At 40.6% G+C, this 25,248-nt stretch overlaps 1 protein-coding gene across 3 annotated transcripts in view; it reads left to right on the forward strand.

Moving 5' to 3' along the window:
* Positions 1 to 25,248, forward strand: part of grb10b (growth factor receptor-bound protein 10b) — a 64,889-nt gene that overhangs the window by 4,888 nt on the left and 34,753 nt on the right. For 2 of the 3 annotated variants that reach the window (XM_005949605.3, XM_005949603.3), the window contains exons 2-4: positions 11,006 to 11,120; positions 17,549 to 17,645; positions 24,813 to 25,095. In XM_005949605.3, coding sequence (XP_005949667.1) covers positions 11,070 to 11,120; positions 17,549 to 17,645; positions 24,813 to 25,095 — 431 coding nt within the window. In that variant the 5' untranslated portion in view covers positions 11,006 to 11,069. The remainder of the gene's footprint in view (positions 1 to 11,005; positions 11,121 to 17,548; positions 17,646 to 24,812; positions 25,096 to 25,248) is intronic. The other variant, XM_005949604.3, reaches the window with a different exon arrangement.

The following is a 25,248-nucleotide window of genomic DNA, read 5'->3' on the forward strand; positions in this document are numbered from 1 at the left end:
TGGATTGAGTGTCCCCGACTGCTTACAGAATAATGAATGCCTTGGTATCTCAACTATAACTGCTGAGTAATCATGTATTGCTTTGTGAAAAGTAATTTCTAAGAACCTAAACCCTTGCCAGAGGAAAAACTTTGTGGTGTTATTCTTCCCCCCCCCCCCACCTCCATACTGTAAATATGGACCTGTATAAACCTGATTCTCACCACTTTCCACTTGTGACCTGAGGAGATGCAGTGCTTGCTTGTCTAAGTACAGTGGATAGTTTCTCACTGTCTGGTGTTGGCCCAAATGTAGCTGAAAGCCTGTGCGAGTGGCAAGAATGTTTCCTTTATTCTGCAGGTAACAAAACACCTACCTGAGCCCGTGGTCGCTTGGGTGCAGGTAATGTGCTGTGGTTGCACGGTGATGATGAAATGACCCCTCTTATACATAGTTACAATATTTAGTTTTTGTTCTCACAGTGTAGCCCATTGTCTTTGTCTAGGTGCAACCTATCTCTTACTTTTACTTACCATCTTTATCAGTCTTACTATGTTAGATGGAATCTGCAAAGCAAAATTAGCTGTCTTCATGAACTGCGTGATTATTTATTTATTTTTTTTTTCCCCTAGAAACTATCCCCAGCAAGAACTCTTTAACAGTATTTGTGGTGTTAGTTATATCTGTTCTGGAATAAATCGGTGTCTTAGTCTCTCTTGTATCTGAATGCCACACCATTGACTATGAACAAGTTTATTTTTCTGTACATTACTAGATTTTCTGCCCCTTGGTTTTCCAGTATTATTTCTCAGTCTTAAAAGGGATTAGGACTTAATGTGGTGTACTTTGGTACTTATGAATAGGACTTATGTTAAGTCCTTGTTAAGGTAATTGTTTTTCAGACAGCCAAGTTTGTTAGCATTCCTAAGACTAAGTAAGTAAAATAAGTCTTATTCCCCTTTCCCCTAAAGTGGTCACGTAGAACTCAAGAGCCTTTCTGATTTGAGTTTTCATTACAAGGACAGTTTTAGTTGGGTTTGATGTTTTGTTTTTGTATGGAGGATGCGACTGTGTGACTCAGTTTTGGTTTTTATCAGCTTTATGGTGTGGCATTTCTTTGCATGTTACAGCGCTGTACAGTTAACGGTGTTGGGTGCTCCCACCACCTAACGTGTTGTAAAGATGGTGTCATGAGAAGGCAAATACATCTAATGTAACCCCTTGGGGGCCACCACTGCAACCAAGTTGAGTGCAAGCATCGTGGCTCCCAAGCCTGGTCCATTCATCTATGCCATTGCATAAGACCAGTTCTCCAAAGCAGCCAAGTGAAATCCTCATCCAATTAGGCACTGTCCACATTTCCAAAAGGCTTTTCTCTCCTAGACTGGTGCTATTCAGCCTACCCCGGCATGACATCAGGCCCTCTCTTATAGCCCCACTTTACGCTGCTGCTCACAAATAATGAAAGCTGCCAATTAATGACTAATCAAGATGTGCAACAAGCACATCCACTGAGGAGTGACTACCATCTGATCTGCTGATTAAAACAGAAGACAGAGATCCTCTGTTTAACTTTTTCTTTCCGTCTTTCAGCGTGGCATTGCTGTAAAAACCGCCAGCTCTGGCAACCTTACTAGAAAGGCTTAAACATTAATAATTTCAGGTATTGGCAAGTGTCAATAGTTATTTGTGGGTTTAATATCTTACAATACATGCAGTGAATTATATTTGTTTAATAATGTTCAAGATATAAAGAAATTACACAGATTTAAAGATAAACCTATGGAGCCTAAGGTATCGAGAGTAAATCTCCAGCTCACTCGATTTACATTATGGTGCTGTATGTGTCAAAGTGCTACACCCTTACCACTCACACTCTGGCATGTAATAGATTTCTGTAGGTTGCCCTGTCATAGGACGAATTGATAACATGCAGCTTTAAAAACTGAATATTATCACTTAAGGTGTCTGGCTTCTTTAAACATACAGAAAAATGACTGACCTTCCCTCCCTCAGGGTTGGGTTACGGTCATTCCCTTCAGTGGGTTCTCCACAAGTCCCTAGACATGAGTTGGAGCTGTTTCAATTCTTGAATTGAGACACTGTTTATGGTCTGGACTGAAGCACAGGGGCTGAGACTGAGAGAGGGTTTGGAGAAAGGGGCGGTAGCTGGTCTGTTACACTGCAGCATCGATTAACTGTGATAATCGGAATGGGTAAGCTTGCCATAGTTATTGTACCAGAGTCTGATCTGTTCAGATTTAGAAAGTTGTATGTCAAACACCAACTTTGGGCTTCGTTATGTATTCCATGTCAAGAAGGGGCATTATAAGAATTCTTAAAAACACATTACCTGATATTTTTTGGACACTTGGGAGCAGTAGAAACGAGCTGTAAATATGGAATTGTCATAATCACGTCTGCTAACAGATCAATTGGCAACCATCTGGCAAATGCCAGTCGCAAAGGGAAAAATGTGTTTCTCAACTAGTTAGTGAGACTACTGTGGTTTGCAAGTCACTGACTTGTCTGCAAACACTCACCAGCTAGTCTCTAAGTGGTCATAAAACTGAAAGATGGCCACAAATCAGAAATGGAGACAGGTGCTTTCAAAGTAAAAGTTGTGCTTTTGAAACGTGTTGGCTGCAGCAGTCAGGGACAAGTTACAGCAAACAACTGCTCAGCTGGTAGTTAGTGTTGATAGACAAATCAGCCACAGGCAAAGATTGCAAACTGCTAGTGACCAGCGCTATCAGCAGGAGGTTTTTGGTGCTGCAACTTCTTAAAGAACGATTTCAAATAGCGAATGGCAACAACAGTTGGGGAAAAGGAAGAATATATAAGAGGTGATTGTTATTGGGTTGCCAACCAGTCTTTGGTGATTCATGGATGGATGGATTTTCTTTCTTCCTTGGTGATTATTTGTTTGGCAGTTCTTTAGAGACCAAAACCAATCCATCTATTTTCTGCCACTTATCCTAGTTGTGTAGATTTTGAATCTCTATTACTGCAAAAAAAAAATTATTTATTTGTTTTTTCCAGCAAAAGTAAATTGGCAAGTACAGATTTGTGCAAACATAAATAATTTCTAAAGACTGTTTTTAAAAAAAAAAAAAAAAAAAAAACTTGGTCAGGACAGTCACAATCACACAAAGGTCTCTCTTGTGACTATCTCATAAACATTACATCAGTCATTAGAGTCACTGCAGTGAATTCTTTTAACACCCATCTTTGAGCTATGACTTCACTTTAACTACACACCTCAAAACGGACACATAAGCCCCACCCAAAGTTCTCAGTAGGACAAAGATGGGCAATGCAGGCGTGCATGTAACCAAGCAGCAGTTATTACAGCTGCGTCTAAGGAAGCGGCAGGGGCTGGCAATAACTGGACGTTCATGATTTAATTCCAGAATGCTCTTCTCCAAAGACTGTGAAGAAAAGCCATACATATTGGAATCGACTGGGTGGATGTGAAGATGCATTATAGAGTACGGTGTTTTCAGTATTCTTATTTTATCGATAAAATCGATTCATCGATAGCTGCAGCACTACTGCTAACTGCCCGCTTCGTGTGCCAACAAATGTTGTCATTTATAACTTCCTCAAGCACCAACTGCCAGTTAATTTGCCATCTGCTCAAATGAGAAACATTTACCTAAACGGTATTCTTTTTCAATTATTGCTACTCTTGAAGTCATCAGTTACCATCCAGTAAAACTGTTTAATCTGTGTCAATTCTCTTAAGTAATGTTTGCAGTAGTAAAAAGAACTGAAGGACTGGGTTACTCTTGCTTACAGGGGCTCGTGCAGACAACTGCAGGACCCACTGACAAGTGGTTGTTTTTGTTATACTTTTTTTTTTTCTTTTCAGGTCCACTTGGAATCTACCTGAAACAATGCACATGTTCACCCTCTGATAAAATCTGTCCAAAGCAACTTGACCATTGCATACTAGCAGACTCAAAATATAATGGCGGTGTAACAAGTTACTTTTCTCTACCCCTCGGGTTAGAAGCGGACTCTTTCGTCAGGCTCTTGACACTTCCATTTGAAGATGTCAAGTGATGTCAAGCTTGTTCCAACTGCACTTTGTTGCGGTGACAGGACTTGCATACATCCTAAAACAAGAGCTGAGCATCTCATGTACATGGAAATCAAGGACGCGATCTTATGTTGTCTGCATCATAATCACAGGATTGACTGTCGAAGAATATAAAAGGGTGCTTCATTTTAATCTTACCTGGTTTGACTAGCATTACATGAAGTGTGTTAATATATAAAATATATTAACGAGACATGAATTTTATTTGGAAATCTGTTCCTGTTGTGAGCACGTTCTCAAAACGCAACCTTTTTTCCAATAATCTTTAAATACTGACTTATTAAGCCGTCGAACATCTTTCCCATATTTTTCCCAGTGGGATGAGAGAGAATGAGTGAGGGAGAGATCAAAGGTGTTCAATGAGTGATCAGAATCCCTGCAGGAGAAACAGGTGAGCTTGGAAAAGGAGTCCTGTGCAGATGTTAACTCCAGGGCATTGGTCTGTTTTAAGAAAAAGCACAAGACCACCCCTTTAGGGGTTAAAGTCACCTTTTGATGTTATGATACCTAACTAGGAAGCTTAAACACTGTGTAAGTGTGTATTGTAAATGATTGCACACTAGATACACATTGATATTAAATCATATTACAGAGGACTGTATTGCCTGTGATTCCTCTGTCAACAGTGTGTGGAAAGAATGCTCTCTGCGTTCCAGAGATGACTGAGTAGAGTTGAACAGCCACCTGTTAAGCTGTGTCCAGTCTAATCAGCTGGAATTAGGCTGACTGCGGTGAACATATTTACAATTGTATACACAACAAGAGTAGTTGGTGTGTGTGTGTGTGTGCGTGTGTGTGTGCGTGCGTGTGCGCGTGCGTGTGTGTCCCCAATAACGAAAGAGGTATAAAGTGATATACTATGGTAAAGTATCGAGTGTGTCACAGATCCTAGCAGGAAGCTATGCTGTGACTGGATTGGTAAACTAATCAGTAACTAACAAAGTAGGAAATACAAACTGAACAGACAGGTTGGCAGTTAATACAGAAAAACTAGAGCAAAGGGCATGAAGTTTATTTTTTATTTTTAAAGTAACTACTCAGAATCTTGTTTCCAAGAAAGGTTGTGTTATTATGTAAGACGGGGTAGGCAACCTTTCTGATGAGTGCCATCTAAAATTTCCTCAAAGTCAGTGTGCCATATGATTGCATTAGCAATAAATTTCATAACGCTCTATATTAACAGTTACACACTATATAGAACCACTTTATAGAATTATATTTGTTCGCAGATGTTGGCAGCTATCAGCGAATAGTTATCAGCTATTTTGAAACCCAAAAAAAGACACTTTTTATCCATAACAAGAACTCCATAACACCAGATGAACTAAAACAGAAAAGGCAAATGCTATTTATGGTCTCCTCACAACAATGATAAAAAAAAAATAAACTGGGCCAATATGGCATGTTTGTTAATGCAGAGATACACAGAGTTAATGTGATCTTAGATTAATTCACTGCGTGTCGTGCCCAGGGCTGAACTGGGACAAAAAAAACAACAAAAAAAAACGGCCCGGGTATTTTGACTAGAGACCGGCCCACCAGGTATTATAGGAAAAGCCATAAAGCCTTTGAATGAAAACAAATGCTGTTGTGACAGTGATGTACAGTCTTGTTGGTATATGTATGATTTCTATACATTTTACATCAGATAAAAACTTTGGTTGTAAGATTCAGACAATTATTTAATAAAAACTAGACATTTTAAATGAGAATAAGAAAGAAAAGTATTTCCTTGTGCCCCACCTTTCCCTTTTAATGCCCTGCCTGGCCCCCTGGCAAAACTTTGCTAGACCCACCCCTGCACAGTTACCAGCTGTCAGCTACTTAGAAAAGGATCCTGGTGTTATTAGTCTCTCAGAAACAGTTCATAACTTCCCTTCAACTCATTCATGTCACCTAAAAGGTAAACCTGTTTCTCCATCACCTGTTCAGCTCTGATGATCCAGTAAGGACATCTCCTGGTTTCATCTTCATGTTTCCCTCTCACCAGATAACCAAACCATATCATGACCAGCAGCTTTTACAGCTGTGGCTCCAGCAAACATCAGCTGATACTAGAAATTAATATTAAATAAATTCTAACAACAGCTGATCACACGTGCTGCTGTTGTTTAGCGTGACAGCCGTTGGTTTCCTCTTTCTGGCGCAAAGTGGGCGATAAATAAACAAGAGAGAAAAGCCGATCAGCTGATCATTGATCAGTTTCATGAGAGGGAGGGGGAGAGAATGAGAGAGGCAGCTGGCAGCGTAAAGACACAGAATAACTCCAGCTCTGTGTCTTTTTCATTCTAGCTGAAGTCCGGGACAAACTGTTCCTTCTCAGCTCAACACAAAACGTGTAATATTTTCTCTCAATACGGGACGATTCCGTTTTTTACGGGACGATTCCGTTTTTTACGGGACGATTCCGTTTTTTACGGGACGGTTGGCAACTCTACTAACTAACCTTATGAATAAAATAAAGTTCACTATCAGTAACATCATAGCACCCACCAAACAACTGAACAACGGAGTTATTTTTACACATCTGCCGGCATTTGGCCAATGCACCACCTTTCATTGTTTTACGTTACAAAAAAAAAACAACAACAAAAAAACATCGGCTCATAAAAACGAAAAATCACCATTGACCCACCGGGAAAATGCCCAATGGCCAGTCCAGCTGTGGTTGTGCCATCAGTTAACCCTCGGCGTGCCCCGGGGATGCCGACCCCTGATGTAAGATGTAAATTAGAAAGAGAATGCAATGATTTTCAAATCATTTTAAACTACTCCGTAAACTTTTGCCATGTCTACTTTTGACCTGAGTGCTGGTAACAAGCCGGATGGTAGAGAACACAGCATCCATGATTTCCCAAAAGAATAGGCAACCAAAGCAGTTTAACACCTAAGCACAAGGAAAACGGGTAGAAACTATAGTAAACCAAGTGTAATAATAGCAGTCTGACATGAGACTTATCTTTTTTTTTTAAAGGTTTTGCCACAAAGCACTATTTGTGTAATTTCCACTGTGAGTTCTTGCAACTTGTTTGGGGTGGGGAAAATGCTATCTTAGAAAAGTCCTGCATGATGGAAATGTTGCAGTGGGACACTGCCCTCAAATCAGTAGACTATATATGCATGGTTTGCTTTCATATAACATTTTAAAAAAGTAACAATAAATAATAAAACCATACAGTGAATGTGTAGTTTTGTTGTTATGGTGATATACACAAAACTGGAACTTCCTGTTTGCTGTGGTGGGCATTTTCTAGTTAGCTTCTACTAAGTAAAAATCACAGAAACTCTAACAAAACCCTATATTTAGAAAACACTCAGCACCAATGTGGACTTGGTGGGATTTTTCTCTTAATGAGATGGGACACGGTATTACACAACATTGCACTGGACCAATAAGCCATTACTCAGTTAGAGCTAAGGCAATTATTCAGTTAGGGCTTTACTTCCCTCGAAGGTTCATTTGATGTATTTGTAGGAGGAGGTTGTTTAAATAGCACACTTTGGCCTTTTATATTATACAGCAGCTTACACAGTACTTGATGCACAGTGTTTACATATAGCTGTGCAGTTACACTTAGGGAAGTTGTGAAAAGAATAGATTTTTGAACAAATAGAAGTTCTGCATGCTTAATTGGTCTAGTGGTTAATGTGCTGATATGTGCGTATACCTCAAGGGTCCAGCTTTAATATCCCAAGGTGATAAGCCCTGCAGTGATGCCAAAGGTAAGGTCAGAAACCTTGACTAATTGAAGTCTCATGTAATCAGCAGAAACATTTCCCTGAGTTCTCCTGTATTATATGGTGGCGAGTCAGGGGATGACTTCACTGTCCCACTGATGGATGTTAAGAAAAGTACAGGCCGAGTCTGCAAATAACAAACAGGTTGTATAGCATGTGCAAGCTGTTATCACAATATAGTAGTCAGACTGCAGACTACTATATTGTGATCAAAAAGAGGAATGAACATTTTAATTATCATAATTAATAATCCTATCATATGGGATACAAAGATAGCATTTCCCCAAACAAGTTGCAAGAACTCGCAGTGCAAATTACACAAATAGTGCTTAGTGACCCTTTTCAAAAAATAAGTCTCATGTCAGACCGCTATTCTTACACTTGGTTTACTATAGTTTCTCCCCTTTTTCCTTGTGATTTTTTTCTTTGTGCTTAGGTGTTACTATAGCAAACCAGGTGTTTTGCTTTTTTGTTTGTTTGTTTGCTTGCTTGCTTGTTTTTGTTTTGCTGGTCTCACAAAGGAAAAATTTATGATTTACAGTTAGCATTGTGACACTGTTACATTTTGAACTCTATCATTGAACAACCTACTGTCATGCAAGTTTAAACAAAACCACCTTAATTAAACCAGATGCCGTACTCTCAGTGCCACTGCACCCCAAAGTCTCCCATTCTGCTATGACGATAATTGTACTGTCAAGGTCATGGATGGTTAGGTTTCAGTACACTGTTCAAGTGGAAGGAATTGAATCAAAGGGCTCTGAAGGGGTCTAATCCCTGCACTGGAATGGCTTTGATTGTGTCAGGGCACAATTAAGAATAGGTACATGTATGTTTGGTCAATAGATCAGTCACTGAGAGTAGCTATGGCATGTATGAGCTCCTTGAACTTTTTTTAAATACTAAATCAAGCACCTGGACTTTTTCTCATGTTTTATCACGCACAGTTGAAACTAACCTTCCAGCGCACACCTGTAATGTTGGCTGAGTGTATCTTTTATTTTTGTGGTATTGACTCTTTTGCATATAACCCTGACAAAAATTTCCAGTGATGCCCAACTATTTGTTTGGCATCCAGAAGCACAATTAGTTGAAGCTTACTTGTTTCCCTTGCTTAACCTCCTGATTTCTGGAAGGGGGGGAAAAAAAAAAAAACAATAACCCAGCCTAGAGTTTGGCCACGAATAGTAGGTTCGTGGCGCTTAGTGAGGGGTGGCTTGGAGCGTTTAGGCTGATGTAAATTAGTTTTTGTTTTTGTTGTCAACGGTGTGTCTGTAAATGATGAGTAGATGAAAAGTTGTGCTTGTTGGCCAGCCAGCTAGGCCCCACACATGGATTGAAAGGGTTAACGCTCATACCCGCACAGATGCCACGCACATTACAAGCGAGCCCTTTCATTGGTCCTAGTGAACACGGTGCCAAACTCTTTGTTTAGACTGCATTCATAGTTTGGTCGGTATTTGCAAGTCCAGTTTTGGAGGTTTTATTTTAGGGCTTCAAGGGGGGGGGAAAAAAAAAACAACCCGTGGAAATCGACAACTTTATCTTTTCAGTGGGCACAGTGTCAGGATAACATCTTAAAAGTGTAATAAGTAATGTGTCTGCATCAAAAGCAAGAGCGTACAAGTGCAATGTGTTTGCTGCTGCTTGCTTGATTCTCCTTTTCCAGGAAGCTTTGCACTTTAGCAATATGTGTGCTTAACAGTCAACTCTGCTGGAGCTGGGAGAGGACATATCGCCGTATACAAATCAGATTTGATGGGACTCTGAAGTTGTTGAGGTCTTTCCAAACATGACTTGATTCTTAAAAGTACACACCTACACACAAGTATTTGCAGTATACTGGACGCAAACATCCACACATACCGTCGTGTGCACATGTACATGCTGAAACAAACACTGTTTGGCAGAAACGCACACATACAAACACTGCTCCACCGCAAGGGCAGCTGGCTCACGACCGCTAATGCAAGCATGAGATAATATTAGCAATCTATAAAATGCCAGGTCCTATTTTTATAATGCGAACTGGGGGTCACGAACTGCTGCATAAAAGACCATCACAGTTATGAGCCTGAGCTGCTCGACTCCAAATATACCCCAGGGTATAACTTCAGACCTGGATATGTGCCTGTAGGGTATTTTTGGGTCAGTGTTTACAGGTGTTTGTTCACTGGCAGCAATGCCGGGAGGTTAGTAGGATACCCACTTTAAGAAGTTCAAATACACTGGAGTTCATGTTGTTGAAATTATGGTTATTTTGACCAAGGATAGCCGGGAGGCAGGGTCTTGGAGCAGGAGCACTTATTTTTAGTACCGTAAAGTGCCGCATCTATTGCAGTAAATTCAGTTATTTTATCAAAGACCACACCTCAGATTGTGCAGTGGTTTTATTTGTCTAAAACTGACTTATGACTTATGGCCTGTCACTTCAGATCCACCTTGGTGAACTAAATCTAGAAGGCAGGAAGGCAAGTGCAGGACTCGTAATGAGGGGGGAAGCGAATTGTAGAATTTTCATGTTTTGTAAGAGGGTGCAAAAGATCTACAGTAAAGCTGAAGTTGCAGCAGGGATGCGATGCTCTTGGTAGTGGGGTTTTCATTTTGCTGTATTATGTGAATAAAGCAAAAGTTTGTTTTGGCTTACTGAATGCACTTTTATGGTGGAGTAAACTAACGCCGCAGTTTCAAGTAGCCTTTGTTCTCCTGTAAACCAGCTTAACCCTCTGTAGGGTTAAGCTGGTTTTAAATATGAAAACCTGGTAGTGTGAGGATTTTTTTTTCTTTTTTTTTTTTTAACTTTGATTTGTACACACAGCTGACCTTTAACTGCCCACCTTTCAAAAATGTATTAAAAGTAGCTTTTTTTTTTTTTCTTCACCCTTATTTTCCAGCTTCGAAGTCACTTTCAAACAACATTCATTGGTACATGAGTGAATTCTGAAACAAGTGCTGATGTCTCTCTAAACCAACCATTATATCTTCTGTGTTGTTGTTGACGTTGTGTAGTCTATGTGGGTTAAGTACTACTCTGTGCTATATCTGTCTTCTTCAGACTTCATCTTCCATTCCTTGTGTCATCCGCCTCTCCTTCCTTCATCCGTCCTCTCGTGGACGCTCTTATCTTTTCCCTGCTTCCTTTGTACTTTTCCACTAAGCTCCATTTGTGTTCTTTCTCCACAGGTGTCGCTCTGAGCACCTAATATCAAAACCAATTGCAAAAAAAAATATCTGAGAAACGTAAGCCATGGCTGTGGCCGGATGTCCGGATTATTTCCTGCATCATCCCAATTATCAGGTAAATGGAAATATTTCATTTGAGATATTCTTTTTTTTGGGAAAAGGGCAAAAATGTTCTTTTATCCTCCCTGATCAAAGACCGAGTCAGTAACTTGTCGTGGCATGGTTGCATCATTCTACTAAGATGAATCCACAAAGAGCAGCAGCTGGCTGGACCTCTGAGGCTCCAAAAAGATACTAAAGTAAACTAAATTGTTAAATTAATTCATGATTTCTCTTAAAATCCTTAACGTTGGCTGACTTTGGAGTCAGATTTGTCTCCTTACACCTGGTCTTTGCACAACAAGTGATGTCACAGCTACTTATATGAACTGTGCTTTGGTGTCATGAGTGTGCGATTATCGATTGTGTAGATGTGGAATATTAGAGCGCAGACACTCTGTGCTTTCTCTGCTTCCTGTTTGTTTTAACTCTTCTACTCCCATGTTAGTGCTGATGCCAGGGATTTTCCTGAATGGTGATGCCCGTAATTCAGGAGAAGATTGCATTGGTGACATCACAGTTGGCCCAAACGGTGTGATGGTTATGAATAAAACTTCACTCTACAAACTGCACATGACCAAATTCCATCACTCAGTATCCCCTCAGCTGTCCCAGCTGCTGAGGTTTAGATATGGATTTATGTCTTTTGGTCAAGTTGTCCCTGATCTTATTGTCTTTTTCTGTTTAATTCAAATTTCCACAGACATTGATTTACAAGCGAATGCCATCATTTGTTGCAGAGGAACAAGAACAAACTTGACTTTTTGACCTTGCTGTTAGATTTAGCAGAATCATCACATCACCCTCAGTGGAGCAAAGGGCTTCCAAGCATTCAGAGCAGGCCAGTCCGGCTGTGTGATACAGTTCAGTCTGCTAGTCTGTGTCGATTCATTTATTTTGGCACAGTTTTCAAATTTCTTTTATGTACATGTGCTCACATACTTGTATATGTAGTAGATTTGTGTCAGTGGTTCTACTACAATATACAGCAATTTCTAGCAGCTGTATATTGTATCTGCTGGTCTTATTTTTAATAACAAGTTATTGAAAAAGCTGCCAGAAAGTGAAAAGGCACAGTGAATTTAAAAAATAACAAACAAAAAACCATGGTGCCCAAAGATGGCAGTGTAAATATGTGTAGGCTAATAATTTTCCTGCATCTGGCCCTGCATTAATATTTTTCTTGTTTTAGATTATTCAGCACTAATTAAAGACAGACTGGAGGCTGTTTCAGAAAGAAATGAGACATCATTTAGCTCTTATTTCTTTGCCAATGGATTGGGCGGGTCCTGTTAGAGCTGTAGTATATGGATGAGAGTGGAAACACACACACACACACACACACACACACACACACACACACAGAGCAGTACTCGCTCACTCGGCTGTTTGGAAACCATTCACCTATAACAGATGTACCTTGACTCACTGGATGAGAAAACCCATTCACTGTGAAATTCCAGGGTTGTGGAAGATTTTCCCTGATAAAACTGAAGCAGCAGTACCAAACCGATTCAGCTAAAGATAACATTCATTCTATACTCCAGGGATTATATCACCACTTTAATCTTGTTTCAGATGTAATCTTGATAATCTTGACTGCTGGCTAAATGATCTATATGTGCAGAACTAGGCACATCTGATGAAGTAAAGGATGCTTGCTAGGAAGCTACACTATGCCCTACCAAGTCCAAGTCTGTATAAATGTCAGTGTATGCCGTTTTATGTAACTATGGAGAGTACAAGGAGAGTTCCTTGTGACACAAGGACTAAAACACTAAAATGCCATCTAAAGAGATCTCCACATGCCAGTGAACAATACTGTCACGAAATGTTCACTGAATAAACATGCACCAACCCCAGGACGCTAATATTAATGCTAGTTATAACAAGAGTTACCTGAGCATTTGCATGTCATTTTGGGCTTAACATCAGCAGTTCGGAGTTTCTAAAGACTGTCCTTGTTTATGCAGTGTGAAGATGTGCACTTTTTCACTTTTCCAGTTTACTGTCAGTGCATGAACATTAAGACCAGCAGTATGCTACACGTGAGGGCAAAACTAGAGTTTGTTCATTTTTAACAACTTTTGTAGTTTCTTTAAGCAGTCATAAGGATCTGTAAAGGATATTCAAGGCTCTTCTTTTCTTTATAAGCACAAAACCTGAAATGGTTTACTACTATAACATTTCCAGACTAAAAAGTGGTGATTAAAGCCCTCAGTCTTGTAATGTTATGCAAATGTCTGTCATGGCCCAGCTCTGCCATGGCTCATTTGATTTTAACTACAGCTACAGCTACGTTTCCACAGTATAAACAAATTAATCAACAAAGCTTTGTAGCAGACATTAGTGTGACCTCCTGATCTCATTCTAGTTATGTAATAAGGGATTTCCACTTGCTGCCTAGTGTTCATGTTGCAACAAGCCTATTAGCGTTGTTTTTTTCCCAGTAGGTCAGTCTGAAATAAGACCAGGACCCTTTTAGCATTAGTGATCTTATATTTAAAGAATTTTTGTTCTCATTAAAACGGTAATAGAAAGTGCAATTTTTATCCTGTGATACTTAAAAGCTTCAGCCTCTCTAATGTCTGCAGACTGCAGTCAAGCGTGTAGTGTCCACTGTGCAGAGGACAAGTGGACAGTTTTGCAGTAAGGATCCTAAATGAGCACAGTTGGTGCTTATGTAATTACTGCGTGCACTGTAAAGTTGAAAATTTTGAATTGAACGTACTGGGGAAAAAGGATGTTGAAGATGGAGCTGCCAGGCAGGAGGAAAAAACCTCCCCTCACTTGTGAGTGACGCTTGCTTGACAGTTGTAATCTGATAACTCGGCTTTAAATAAAAGGCTGCTGAGGTACCGACGTTTTGCATCATACTCACATGAGCTAGTTTTGAATTCAACTGATGGAAACGACCTAAACTAGCAACAGTCTGAACTCAATGGTGAAGAGAAGACTGTCAGGATCAGAGTGGAATGTTGAGCTGTGTTAACAATGATGACTTCACTTACTGGTGAATGTGAATCAACTACTAGTGTGTGTTTGAGGTCCAGCCTCCACTCCTTTTCGTCTGTGCCTTAACCTTGCCTCTGGCCTTCCACTGACCCCTTTTTAAAGGGTTAAATCCTCAACCTCCTGACTTCTTTTTGAAGTTCTTTTCAACTTCATTAAAATGAAAGGGCTCTTCTGTGCTCCTTGTCAAAATTTGGCCTACAGTCAAAGTCCTGCTTTTTGCCCCTTAATAGTGTGCAGGATATGAGGGTGGGTGGGGAAGTCTGTGCATATGTGCCTGTGCTTATAAGATTCAGAGGTGTGATGACAAAATGCAAGAATACAGGAAAAAGAACCTTTTTTTTTTCCTTTATGTTGGTAAGACACGAGGTGTGCGTGCGTGTGATTTACTTCCAGACAGCCATGCCATACAGCATTGAAGAACAGTATATGGTGTGAAAGAGTCTTTACACTTCTGCTCAGTGATGCTCAACCATGACCATCCTGTCCTGAATACACACAGCAACTTTGTGATACACTTGCATGCCAACCAAACTGCTTGGGTGACTGGGTAGGGATCAGTCACAGTCTGGTAGCTGGACCAGACGGTGTGTTGATGATGGGTTTGCTGTGTTATGGGAACAAATGTAGTAGTGTGGTGGTCATTTCTTTCTGGGGGGGGAGAAATACCACTGAAATTCAAGACAATAAAAGACTGAACAATACAGCTTAATGATTGGATGCGGTTGGGTTAGTTGGTATAGAAAAGCGGTTGGGGGTAGCTGTGGTCGACAGACATACACTGACAAAGTACATAGCATGTATACCAGTTTTTGTTTTTTTTTTTTTTGTTTGTTTGTTTGTTTGTTTTTTAACCAAGGCTTTGGTTTTTAACAGAGGAGAGAAAGTTAAATGTGCATTAATTCAGTATAGCAGTACCATTATTTTTGAAGAATGGAGACATCAGGGTGAAATTCAACAGTATTTCAAAGTGACTAGATCCTCTTTGAACTGTTCAACAGTCCTGGTTAGTGGGGTTTAGATGTCAAAATGCTTTAAAACTTGAGCATGAGAATAATAAAGCTTGTTATAGTGTTTACATTACGGTGTAAAATCAGTTTTGATTAGGAATCACTGCTAGCCTCACATTTGTGTAACAAGATAAAGATTAAATGTGTTGTTGCCATCAAGCACTGCGCTGCAAGGAAACAAATTTAATGAGATTCACCTAAAACCTTAAATGTATTAGCAAAAGGCTGCTTGTTGCAATGCTTTTGACCTGTTAACTCCAATGTGGGGCACAAAGACTCCATTATAGTTTCAAAAACCATAAAAAATAAAAATTGTGAGGTGTGTTTTTTTTGTTTTTTTGTTTTTTTTTATACAAAAAAAAAAATCTATTTCTGCCTGCATTGTCTGTACTCTAAATGAGACAGAACAAGCTACTGTAGCAGCTTTTATTACAGCGTCAGAGGAGGTCTTGTGTGCTTACAGTGAGTAGTGATGTTTTTCTGAACACTGTCCACCCAGAACGTTCTGTTCCCTCTCCTGCTGTGTCAGGTCCTGTGCGGGACGCTAGTTGGGACACAGACGAATGATAAGTTGCTCTAGCTGTGCCAGAAACAAATCTGAGACGAATACGTTTACACAAATCTACATGGTCGCTCCTTTTACTCTCATTTTTATTTTATTTCTGACTTTTTGAACAGTTTGTCCTGACTGGAATGCTTCAAGCCAGCACAACAAAGGGCAATTGAGGACACTGTGGATGAGTGGTATCTTAAGTGCTTTCCATCTGTGCTCTGATGCACACCTGCCCATGTTCGCACACTGTTTATGCTATATGTGGTGTCATTTTACATTCGCAGTGTAGGGAGAGTAGAGAATAAGTTGGCTCAGGTTTTCTGAAGGCTTTGTAACTGGGGTTTGTTTTCCATTGGTTATTTCCATTTATAGCTTTTACTTCCCCTAAAATGTTCTTAGAAAAAAAGCGGTTTCTGCTTAGTTATAGCTTCGCCTTTTAAAGCGCAGCTCTGCAGGATGAGGAAAAATGATTTCCAGAAATGGAATATACTATTCAAAATGATATTTGTGTTCATGTATAATCACTGGTTCCTATCAGTGGTTGTTTGTTGCTTATTTTGACAGTAGACCAGGACAAACGACCCTAACACTGGCACTTTAGAGGGCCTAGTGTTGTGGTTTCACATGGAAATGATGGCCACCGTAAGATTATTCTACATGCTTGTGAGAAAGGCATATTTAGCTGGTTGCAGTTTGCAAACTCTGCGCCAGATGCCACTAATTCCTACACATCGGTCCTTTACGTGATCGAACAAGTTTCAACAAGAACGTGCTCCACCATGTGGGCGTTCAGTTCTACAGCATAAATGGTTAATTTAAAAATAAATGAATGAAAGGGGAGAGAAAACAAAATTTGCATTCAGCTGACATTTAAAGGGGTAATCCGGTTGTTCAGTGATGACACGACAAATCCTACTTCCGGGCCTAAAGTAGTCTGCGTTTAATATAGCTTTTGTGTTGTTAACATGTTTAATGTTATGTATTTTCTTCTATTTGATCTCAAAAAGCTCCTAAAACAGTCAGTGATCACTGTTGACCTCCCTCGACTTTTATTACCGCTAATCATTTATTTAAGCTCAGTTTTTAAAACCTTAGGATGTAACTACAGCCCAGCCCATGCAGCAGTATATGAATGACTAACCTCGTATTGTGGATGGATTATCTCAGTTGTTCTCCTGGCTGAAGTTTGGTCCTTTTACAGCATCCTGCCATGCGATTACATTTGTTCCTGACCACCGAGAACACTCACGTTAACTTTTATCGAGTGGAAAAAAAAGTAGCTTGTTTATATTATGCTAACATAGCTGTGTCGCTAGCGGTCACGTAGCACATTATATACCAGCTAGCCAAACTTCAGTAACCCTACAAACGTCACTGCTGTTTAGTTTTCTGTCTTCATTTATGTTGGAAGTGATAACAGAGCTGTACGTTTTAATTTGTTTCCAAAACCCCGCAGTCAGGACATGCTATATTGTATTTAGATAGAAGCTAGCGAGCTAACTCCCTGCTAACTTCTAACTCCGTTAAATGTCATAAATTCCATTTTCATGGATGCCTGGATGTTAAACTCAATTGTTACACCTGGTAGAGCAGAACGCTGATCATTTTATTAAAGATGAAAGACTTTAGACAGTTTTTCAACTCTCAGTAATGCCATAGTGATCGTTTGATACATGGACCTGCAGCGGAGTTTAGGTCCAGACACGGCTAGTGACGTCAGACTGAACAACCGGATATACTGGTGATTTTAAATGTTGATCATGTTTAGATAATGCATGTTTACATTGGCTACTATAACAAAGTTCTAAACAACTCTTTATTATTATTTGTTTTGTTTTTTTTCTGTCTTCTTGCTTCTCTCTCCCTCAGCAGGAAAATATAGACCGGTCTTCCAATCACAGACAGACTGATCTCATTGGTCCAAGATTTCAGCAACCGGCCAATCAGAGTTCTCCTAACCATCAAGGTTGGTCTTTTTTGTTTTGTTTTTTTTACCTGATTGCACACTTAAAATGTCTAGTCTTGAGCATGTTTTGGAGCTTGTCATTTAAGACTGCATGCTATTTAAAATATACATAAAATAAAATACATATCAAACATTTTTCCATTGCCATTCTGTTCACGTGTTGGTTTTGGGGGTGTGATATATATTTGGGTCTCTTCCGCTGTCAACACTTGAGCTGTTCAAAGGATGATGTGCATGGACGCAGGGTGCTATTATAATTACACTGTCTATGGAATTGTGCCATACAGGGCTCATCCATGACAATCGGAGCATGAGATTTAAACACAATATTGGCTCAGCATGGGAGGTAAGGGTGGGGAGTCTGTGAGGACTCAACCAGTGAATTAGAACGCTTGTCGCTGGCATGGGAAATAAATGGAGCAGAAATTACATTGTCATTTTTCAGGATCATCTGGGATAGAGGGAACTGAGGACTGGAGAGGCAGATGAATGGAGATGAGTGTCACTAGGCGATATTTTTGTTTACACACTCAGAATATCTCTTTGTCATGCTTATTTTACACAGTTTCATACATTGGACGACAAATTATTACAAGAGCTCATTCAAGCACTTTAACACTCGATTGGTACATCTGGATTTTTAGTCGAATCACTGTACTTGCTGACATTATTAAGCTTGTTTTCAAATAACTATCCACTTTTATCCTTTTTAGCCCATTAAAGTCACAAGTATTCACAAATGAAACAGTACAGCTTTGTTGGACAATGGCCTTTATCGAATCATTTGCAAGCCAGTATTTGATTTGATGAAATAGGAGCTGCTCTGGATGATGTTCTCAACATGCAGCTGTGCTAACCACATTAGGTTATAATTAATTTAGTGTGGAGTTGAGTGTTTTGCACAGCTTATGTTGGTCCAAGTGCGTAACCAGAAAACTGACAAGACCACATTGTCCAGTACCTTAGCATGCCACGTGAGTCATCTCGTGTCAAGGGCTCAGAGTGTGCTAATTCCTTCTGCTTTTGTTGTTTTTCTCCATGTTCGTGTCAGTTATTTCTCTGGTATAACGGAGCTTAATGACAGCATGTGTTTTGACACAGCAAGTTTTTTGTGTGTTCTGATGTATCTCTGACAATAAGGAAAATCGGCATCTTTACAATCTGAATTCTTGGGTGTTATCTCATATTTTGGAATTGTTCTGACATCGTTCTCTCCTTACGAAGGCAAAAAAAGACCCATATTGTCTAACACATCTTAAACGTCTTCTGTCATAAATACACTTTGCCGACTGCAAGATGAAATCCTCTGAATGTGACTATGTAAAGGTTATTTAATAGTAGCAGTATTTATTGGCCTTTTTGAATCCAGTGAATGTAGCAATATGCCATCTGCCACAAGTGTAAGATGTTTGAGTCCCACATCTCTCCACTGTCGCACCTCAGACCCTCACTGGTAAACATGGATGTGACCATTGTTCCTGGTGGTGGTGGGGGCATATCTGTGATGGGTATGCAGCTGCTAGGCAACAAATCCCATCAATGCTACCAATGCAATCAATGCAGTTCAGTAATCTGATGGCGTGGCTCCTCAAGGGGTCAACCAGTCAAGATCTCAGGCTGGAAATGAAGGTCCTAGCTCTTCAAGTTATGCTTGGTATTTTTAAGGAGGATGTGACAGACGCACCATTTTAACTAACAGCATTTCACCCAGTTCATGTGAAATTCATTCTTAGGTCCTGTATGTATTATGCCTAAGCTCTGACACTTTGGCTTCCCACAGAGATATGTCAAGGTCATCCCAGCAGGGGAGTGACAATGCTAACTTCTCACTTAAGGGGAAGCTAGTGGGTGGAGGTTGAAATGCTTTTAGCAAGAGCTACATCAGTGTGGCAGCTGCAAAGCTTTTGGGTTTGGGCTTTTGTGTGCAGGCATGCAGCAAAGAACAAGGGTGAATACTTGGGCAGACCCCAAACATTGAGAAGGTGTGTTTGGACGTGTATAGCAGTGTGAGAAGATTTGTGAGAGTGTAACAAGGGATACTATATTATAATTGGCCCTGTGAACCATATAACTCTGTGGCAAGCCTAACACTATTGAGAGATTAACAGTGGTCAGCCAGCTGATAGACCATCATCCCTCTAGCCAGATCTGCGCTGTTAATTATCACTCTAAGCAATTTCACCCACTTTTCCTTTTACATATAATTCCCACTCAGATGTGTTTCTGATCCTCTGTTCACTCCTGTATTTTCTTTCCTTCAGTTCTTGTCCAATCTTCCCCCTCCTCCTCTCCTCCAGTTTCATTCAGACCCTATCCCACACTCCCTCCAAATCAGGAGGCTTGGCCCTCAGTGGGTGTTGTCACCGGAGGTATTGTACTCCCCAGTGCAGAGCCACGCTTAACAGTTCAGACTTGGCCCGTCTATACTCCCCCAATCTCTTTGAATGTAAACCCCTCTGCTGGGCTCGTATTCAAATGCTGTTTGTCCCTCAGTACATCGTGTGTGTGTGTGTGTGTGTGTGTGTGTGTGTGTGTGTGTGTGTGTGTGTGTGTGTGTGTGTGTGCGTGCGCAGTTAATGTACTGTATATGTATATATTCCCCCTTCTTTAGGGTTGCGGCCCTTTTTGTTTTCTTAACTAGCAGGAATGAATAAAAGATGAAAAGGCAGCATTCCTGGAGAGCCATACGTGTCTGCCATCATCGCAATAGTCTTGCTTTTGTCCACGTCGCTCTCTCGCTAATGATCCAAAATATTCAAAACTGATTTTATGCAGATTTTTGTCAGGTCCAACTAGTTCAGTGTGTTCTGACTGTATTTGGCGTGGCTCAAACAATAGAGGGTGCTTGGGCTATTTTTACCCCTAATTTAACCTGTTATGGGTCCTATGAAGAGGAGGGAGGGCAGTAAAGATGTCAGAGGAGGAGGGGAGGGAATGAATTCCACTCATGGGAGAAGTGAAATGATGAGTAAATGAGAACAGTAATGTCCGTGTTGGTCTTGGAGCGGTCGAGGCTTTATATTTGGATCTGACTTCTCCAGTGGAGTTTAGGCCGAGTTCTTTAAAAAGAAAAGGGGAAAGGATTTGGTTATTATGAATAAACCAAAAATATACTTATCAAATATGACAGTTAAAGCAATTTGCTCAAATGGAGCTTAAATAGTAACCCAGTGCTCTTCAAATGTAGAAGAAAAGCACAGTAACTGAACCACCTCCACGTGGATGCACAGTCTCTAAGATGATAGGATCCAGGATAATCGCACCTCTTAAAGGACTAATTTAGCGGAAGGATTAAGTAATGAGGTACTTGTTACCTGTGCTCATATCCATTTACCGCTCAGTATTAGGACTAATTTCTGCCGCTAGTGATTTCCTTCCTACCCATTCTGTTGTGTGATCCCTGTTGCATTTGTAAATACTTCCTGTGAGGAACGGATGAGGCTGAGTCAGAGCCTGTAGCTGTAAGATTTTTAACCGAGATGCCTCTCGGGTGAATACAGCTTTAAATAAATCCTGCTATCTGTTGGTTCTTTCAATCTGTTTTGCTCTGTAAACTTTGCGCATGGTGGTGAATAGGAGTGCAGCAACTGTGTAATGGCTTTCACAGCGAGGTTCAGTGTTGTTTTAAAGCTCCATGCCTACAACCTGCGACAAACTGGCGACCTGTCCAGGGTGTACCCCACCTCTCGCCCTATGACAGCTGGGATAGGCTCCAGCACCCCCCGCGACCATGAAAAGGATAAGCGGAAGCGAATGGATGGATGGATGCCTACAACAAGGCTCATAACATGGTAGTGATGCTGTACATTAAGCATATGCATCAGAGCTGCTACTTGTCTCTTTCTTTCCTCCCTGTTTTGAGTCTAAAGCTGCAGCTATGTGTGCTTCCTGCTGCATGAGCTGCTGTGATATTTTATTAGTATATTATAATTTCTGTAATATAGTGAGAACGCATGTGAGGATAGATATAAAGGTTTGTGTCATTTCTCGTGGCTGCCAAAGCCAAGTATCACGTGTAGCTTCTGTTTTCTGGGCTGTGTCCAACGACGAACAATGATAGGCTGCTTCCCTCTCCAGATCTTCAGAGTTTAAATCCTGTGCATGTGTGCGTGCCTGCCTGCATGCCTTCTGTGTCATCAGTCTGTCTGCCTCACGCCACGGAGCATGACGCATATCTTTGTTTGTGCGATTGTGACATGCATTGGTGATTGCGATCATATGACTGATAATGACGCACAAGTCTTCCATAGCTGCAAGAGTTTATGGGTGGTGTTTCTTTGTATGCCGACAGTTCCCCAGAAGCCATACTAGGTCGGGTACATGCTCTCCCTACCTTGAGGGTCATGTCGTATCTCTGAAGAATAAAAAGGATAAAACAAATTTTTGAAATTTGGTCTTACATTTCATGTAGATTTTCTAAACTTTTAGATGTATGTAGATTATTTTTCCTTTTTTAAACAACAGCTGCAGCATGCAGGTCGTGGTGCTCTGTTCGATATTACAACTGTGTTGTCTGTCCTTAGTCCTGTGTTTAGCCCCGTATGCACCCTGGATCCTGTGGCATATAGGTCTTTAGCTCTCTAGGCTATCTATAAGTAGCTGCTGCAGCTTATCTGTCACTATTTATACCTGCAGATTAAGCGCCAGCAGTTCAGACACCTGTGGTGCACCTTCCTTACATTTTGTTTTAAGGAAAAGGTCCTCAAAGGCGACACAAAAGTTTTAGCAGGTAGCTATAGCTAGAGGCAGAGCCATGTCTTTGCATGTAGATGTTTGCATGAAGATACTGACTCACTAACCTGTGACGCCTCTTGTTGTTTAATCCCTCCCTTTTTTTTTCCCAGAAGAGGAAAAACTGGCATTTCCACAAGAAAAATGGCCCATTGCCAGACTGGTGCTCACTTTGAGGCCAGTGCTTTTAAAACTACATTAGTCAGATTACAGTTTTCCAATGTAAGCTTTCTGATGAGTCATGGGATTTTTACCTGTGATATGACACCTGCATGATCCAGCTGTCAGGTGTGCTGCACTCTGAGTCAGCAGGGACACTACGTGAGGCATGTGGGGCTCATTTGAATTCTGACAGCAGGCCGGTGTCTGTTAAAGTTACAGTGTAGTATTAATTTGCATTCATTAGATTAGTATTTTTTTTTTCTCAAGTATACTGGGTGTAGCCTAAGGTTTTGTGGATGCAGGAGGCGGCTGGTGCTAACAAAGCATCTGTATTACTTTCCATTTCATTTAGACTTACCAATTAGTTACTAACAGAACTATGATCTAAAGCTGACGTGTGCATATTCATAAATGAGCATAGATGTATAATCCATCCACATAAGATTTTTCACAAAGGGCATCTTCACTGCTGAACAAGAAACTAACAACCTCAGTGCTTCCTAATCCCAAAAGTCTTCTGGTCCTGTGTTCCAGGGATGCAAATTTAATGTAGTTTTTGAAAAATGTTTGTTTTCAGGAGTCTCAAAGCTCCTTTCCTCATCCAATTAGTTTGTCTCCCTCTAGTGGTTTGCATTTGTGCAACAGCACGGTTGGGATCTCTACAGAGACCTTATGATAAATTCATGGGATAGATTTCTTTTTCATAATGGAGAATTATTAATCACAAGCAGAATCACAGCTGCGGCTTGTAATTTAAAAAGAGCAAAGTTGGGCTGTCAGTTTACCCAGATGCTCAAACTTTCACAGCATGGAGCAATTAGACGAGTTTCCCTTCAGCTGAGCTCACGTCAGGCTTTGATAAAACATGCTCCTGGAGTCGGTTGAAAAATTCACTTCATGAATTTAAATGTGCCTGGAGGTTTTCGCGAGGGCTTTGAAGATAGACACCTTCTGAGAAGAATTTCACATCTTTCTTTTAAAGACATTTAAAAGCTGAGTGTTTGAAAGCTGCCCTGAATGCAGAGCAGATGCTTGCAGTGCGGTGCCTTTACATTGAACCCCAACGGTTAGAGCTGAAAAGTGTCATGGGCAGGTTTGTGCTTGTACCTGATCTCCCTGGAGATTTGGCTCACAGGGCATTATGGTGTATTCAGTCGAGATGTTAAGATATTCCTGCTGATTGAGCACTCTGGCAAAACTGGCAACAAATCTGTGCGCGTGTCTGCGTGGGCGCTTGTGTGTTGTGTATTTTCTTTCTTTTTTTCTTTTACCTTGAGTTACTAGTGCAAAGGTTCAAATCCAGGCCACAGCTAGATGAGAAACTGAAAGGGGAAAGTGGCTGAATACCCAGGGACTTAATCATTTTACTGTGTTTTAAAATAAGAATCAGTCCTATAAGTCTGCAGCACTCGCACCCCCAACCCCACTATGTGTTGTTGCACTTACAGGATACCTATTATGCTGATTTCCACCTTTAGACTTTTAGGTATTTGGGCACTTGAGTTGTCTGTATGAACTTTTTGAACATGGGTTTTACAGCAGCTGCTCTATTAGCTGGAGCGAGTTTCAGCTGACGGTCACAGTTGCCGATCTTTTAAAGTGGGGAAAAGTATCCATAGATGCCAAAATTGTTTCTACCAGGCTGTGAACATGCTTTTAAATGCTAAAGTTGGACATTTTAACACTGAGTTTATGGGGGCTGACTTTTTATTTTTAATATTTATTTTGAAGTCTCCTCTAAAGGAACTGTTTTTTATTTTTTGTTTTTTTTGTTTTTAACTGCGTTGGCTGTTTTAGCTCCTATCACTTCAAGGCCCCCACCCTGTAAACAAGTATACGGTTTAAAAAAAGGAATACAGAAAAGGAGTGGACTGGTACTCATTATAGTGCTTTTTAAGTTAAGCACTCAAAATTCTGTAACTAAGACCTTTAAACCTACCTCACACACTAATGAATGCACAGAGGCAAGATGCTGAACTCAGCCAGGGTTTGAACCACCACCTACCTTCTGAGTGGTAGATGATCCACTCTACCTCCTGAGCCTGCAGAAGAGCTTGGACCGATCTAAAACATATGACCTTGGCCCACAGTGCAAATTTCACATACACGTTATTTGAAACCTCAAATTTAATATGCGCACTGGTTCCCTTTGGTGTTTGTCGATTTGTTGTAGTTCTTTTCATTACACAAGCAGTTCATGCTGTTACTTTACAGGAGCTCATGTCAGGTTAATGCTAACTCACCGATTTGTTCTGCCATATCTGTGTCTTTTAGAGGATGATGTCGACTTGGAGGCCCTGGTGAATGAAATGGACTCTTCACTGGAGAGCCTGTACTCGTGCAGCGGTCCACAGACAGAATCGACTCCTCTGCTGCACAACGGACAGACCTCGACGTCACACAGCCACCACCATCAAGCACATCAACACAACCAGCCACGGCAGGGACAGCACTCACACGGGATAAGCCACATCTCCCCAGAGCCGCCCTCCTCGTCTTCAGACTCGCCTCAAACCGGCCTCCGACGGTCACAGCCGATGCACATCAATGCTGTCAGGTAGCTGCTCAACTACTTTCATCTCCTCCAGTTATGAGCTTTCATTTTTTTTTTTTTTTTTTGCTTGATGTGATAGTAAACGTAACTTTCAGTGTTAGAGTATGGGTTTAAAGTACGGACTGGAGGAAACCTATAAAGAGAATCTATTATGCT

This window comes from Haplochromis burtoni, unplaced genomic scaffold, assembly GCF_018398535.1.
Source record: "Haplochromis burtoni strain Fernald_Lab_line unplaced genomic scaffold, NCSU_Asbu1 Contig_683, whole genome shotgun sequence".
In the NCBI taxonomy this organism is placed as follows: Eukaryota; Metazoa; Chordata; class Actinopteri; order Cichliformes; family Cichlidae; genus Haplochromis; species Haplochromis burtoni.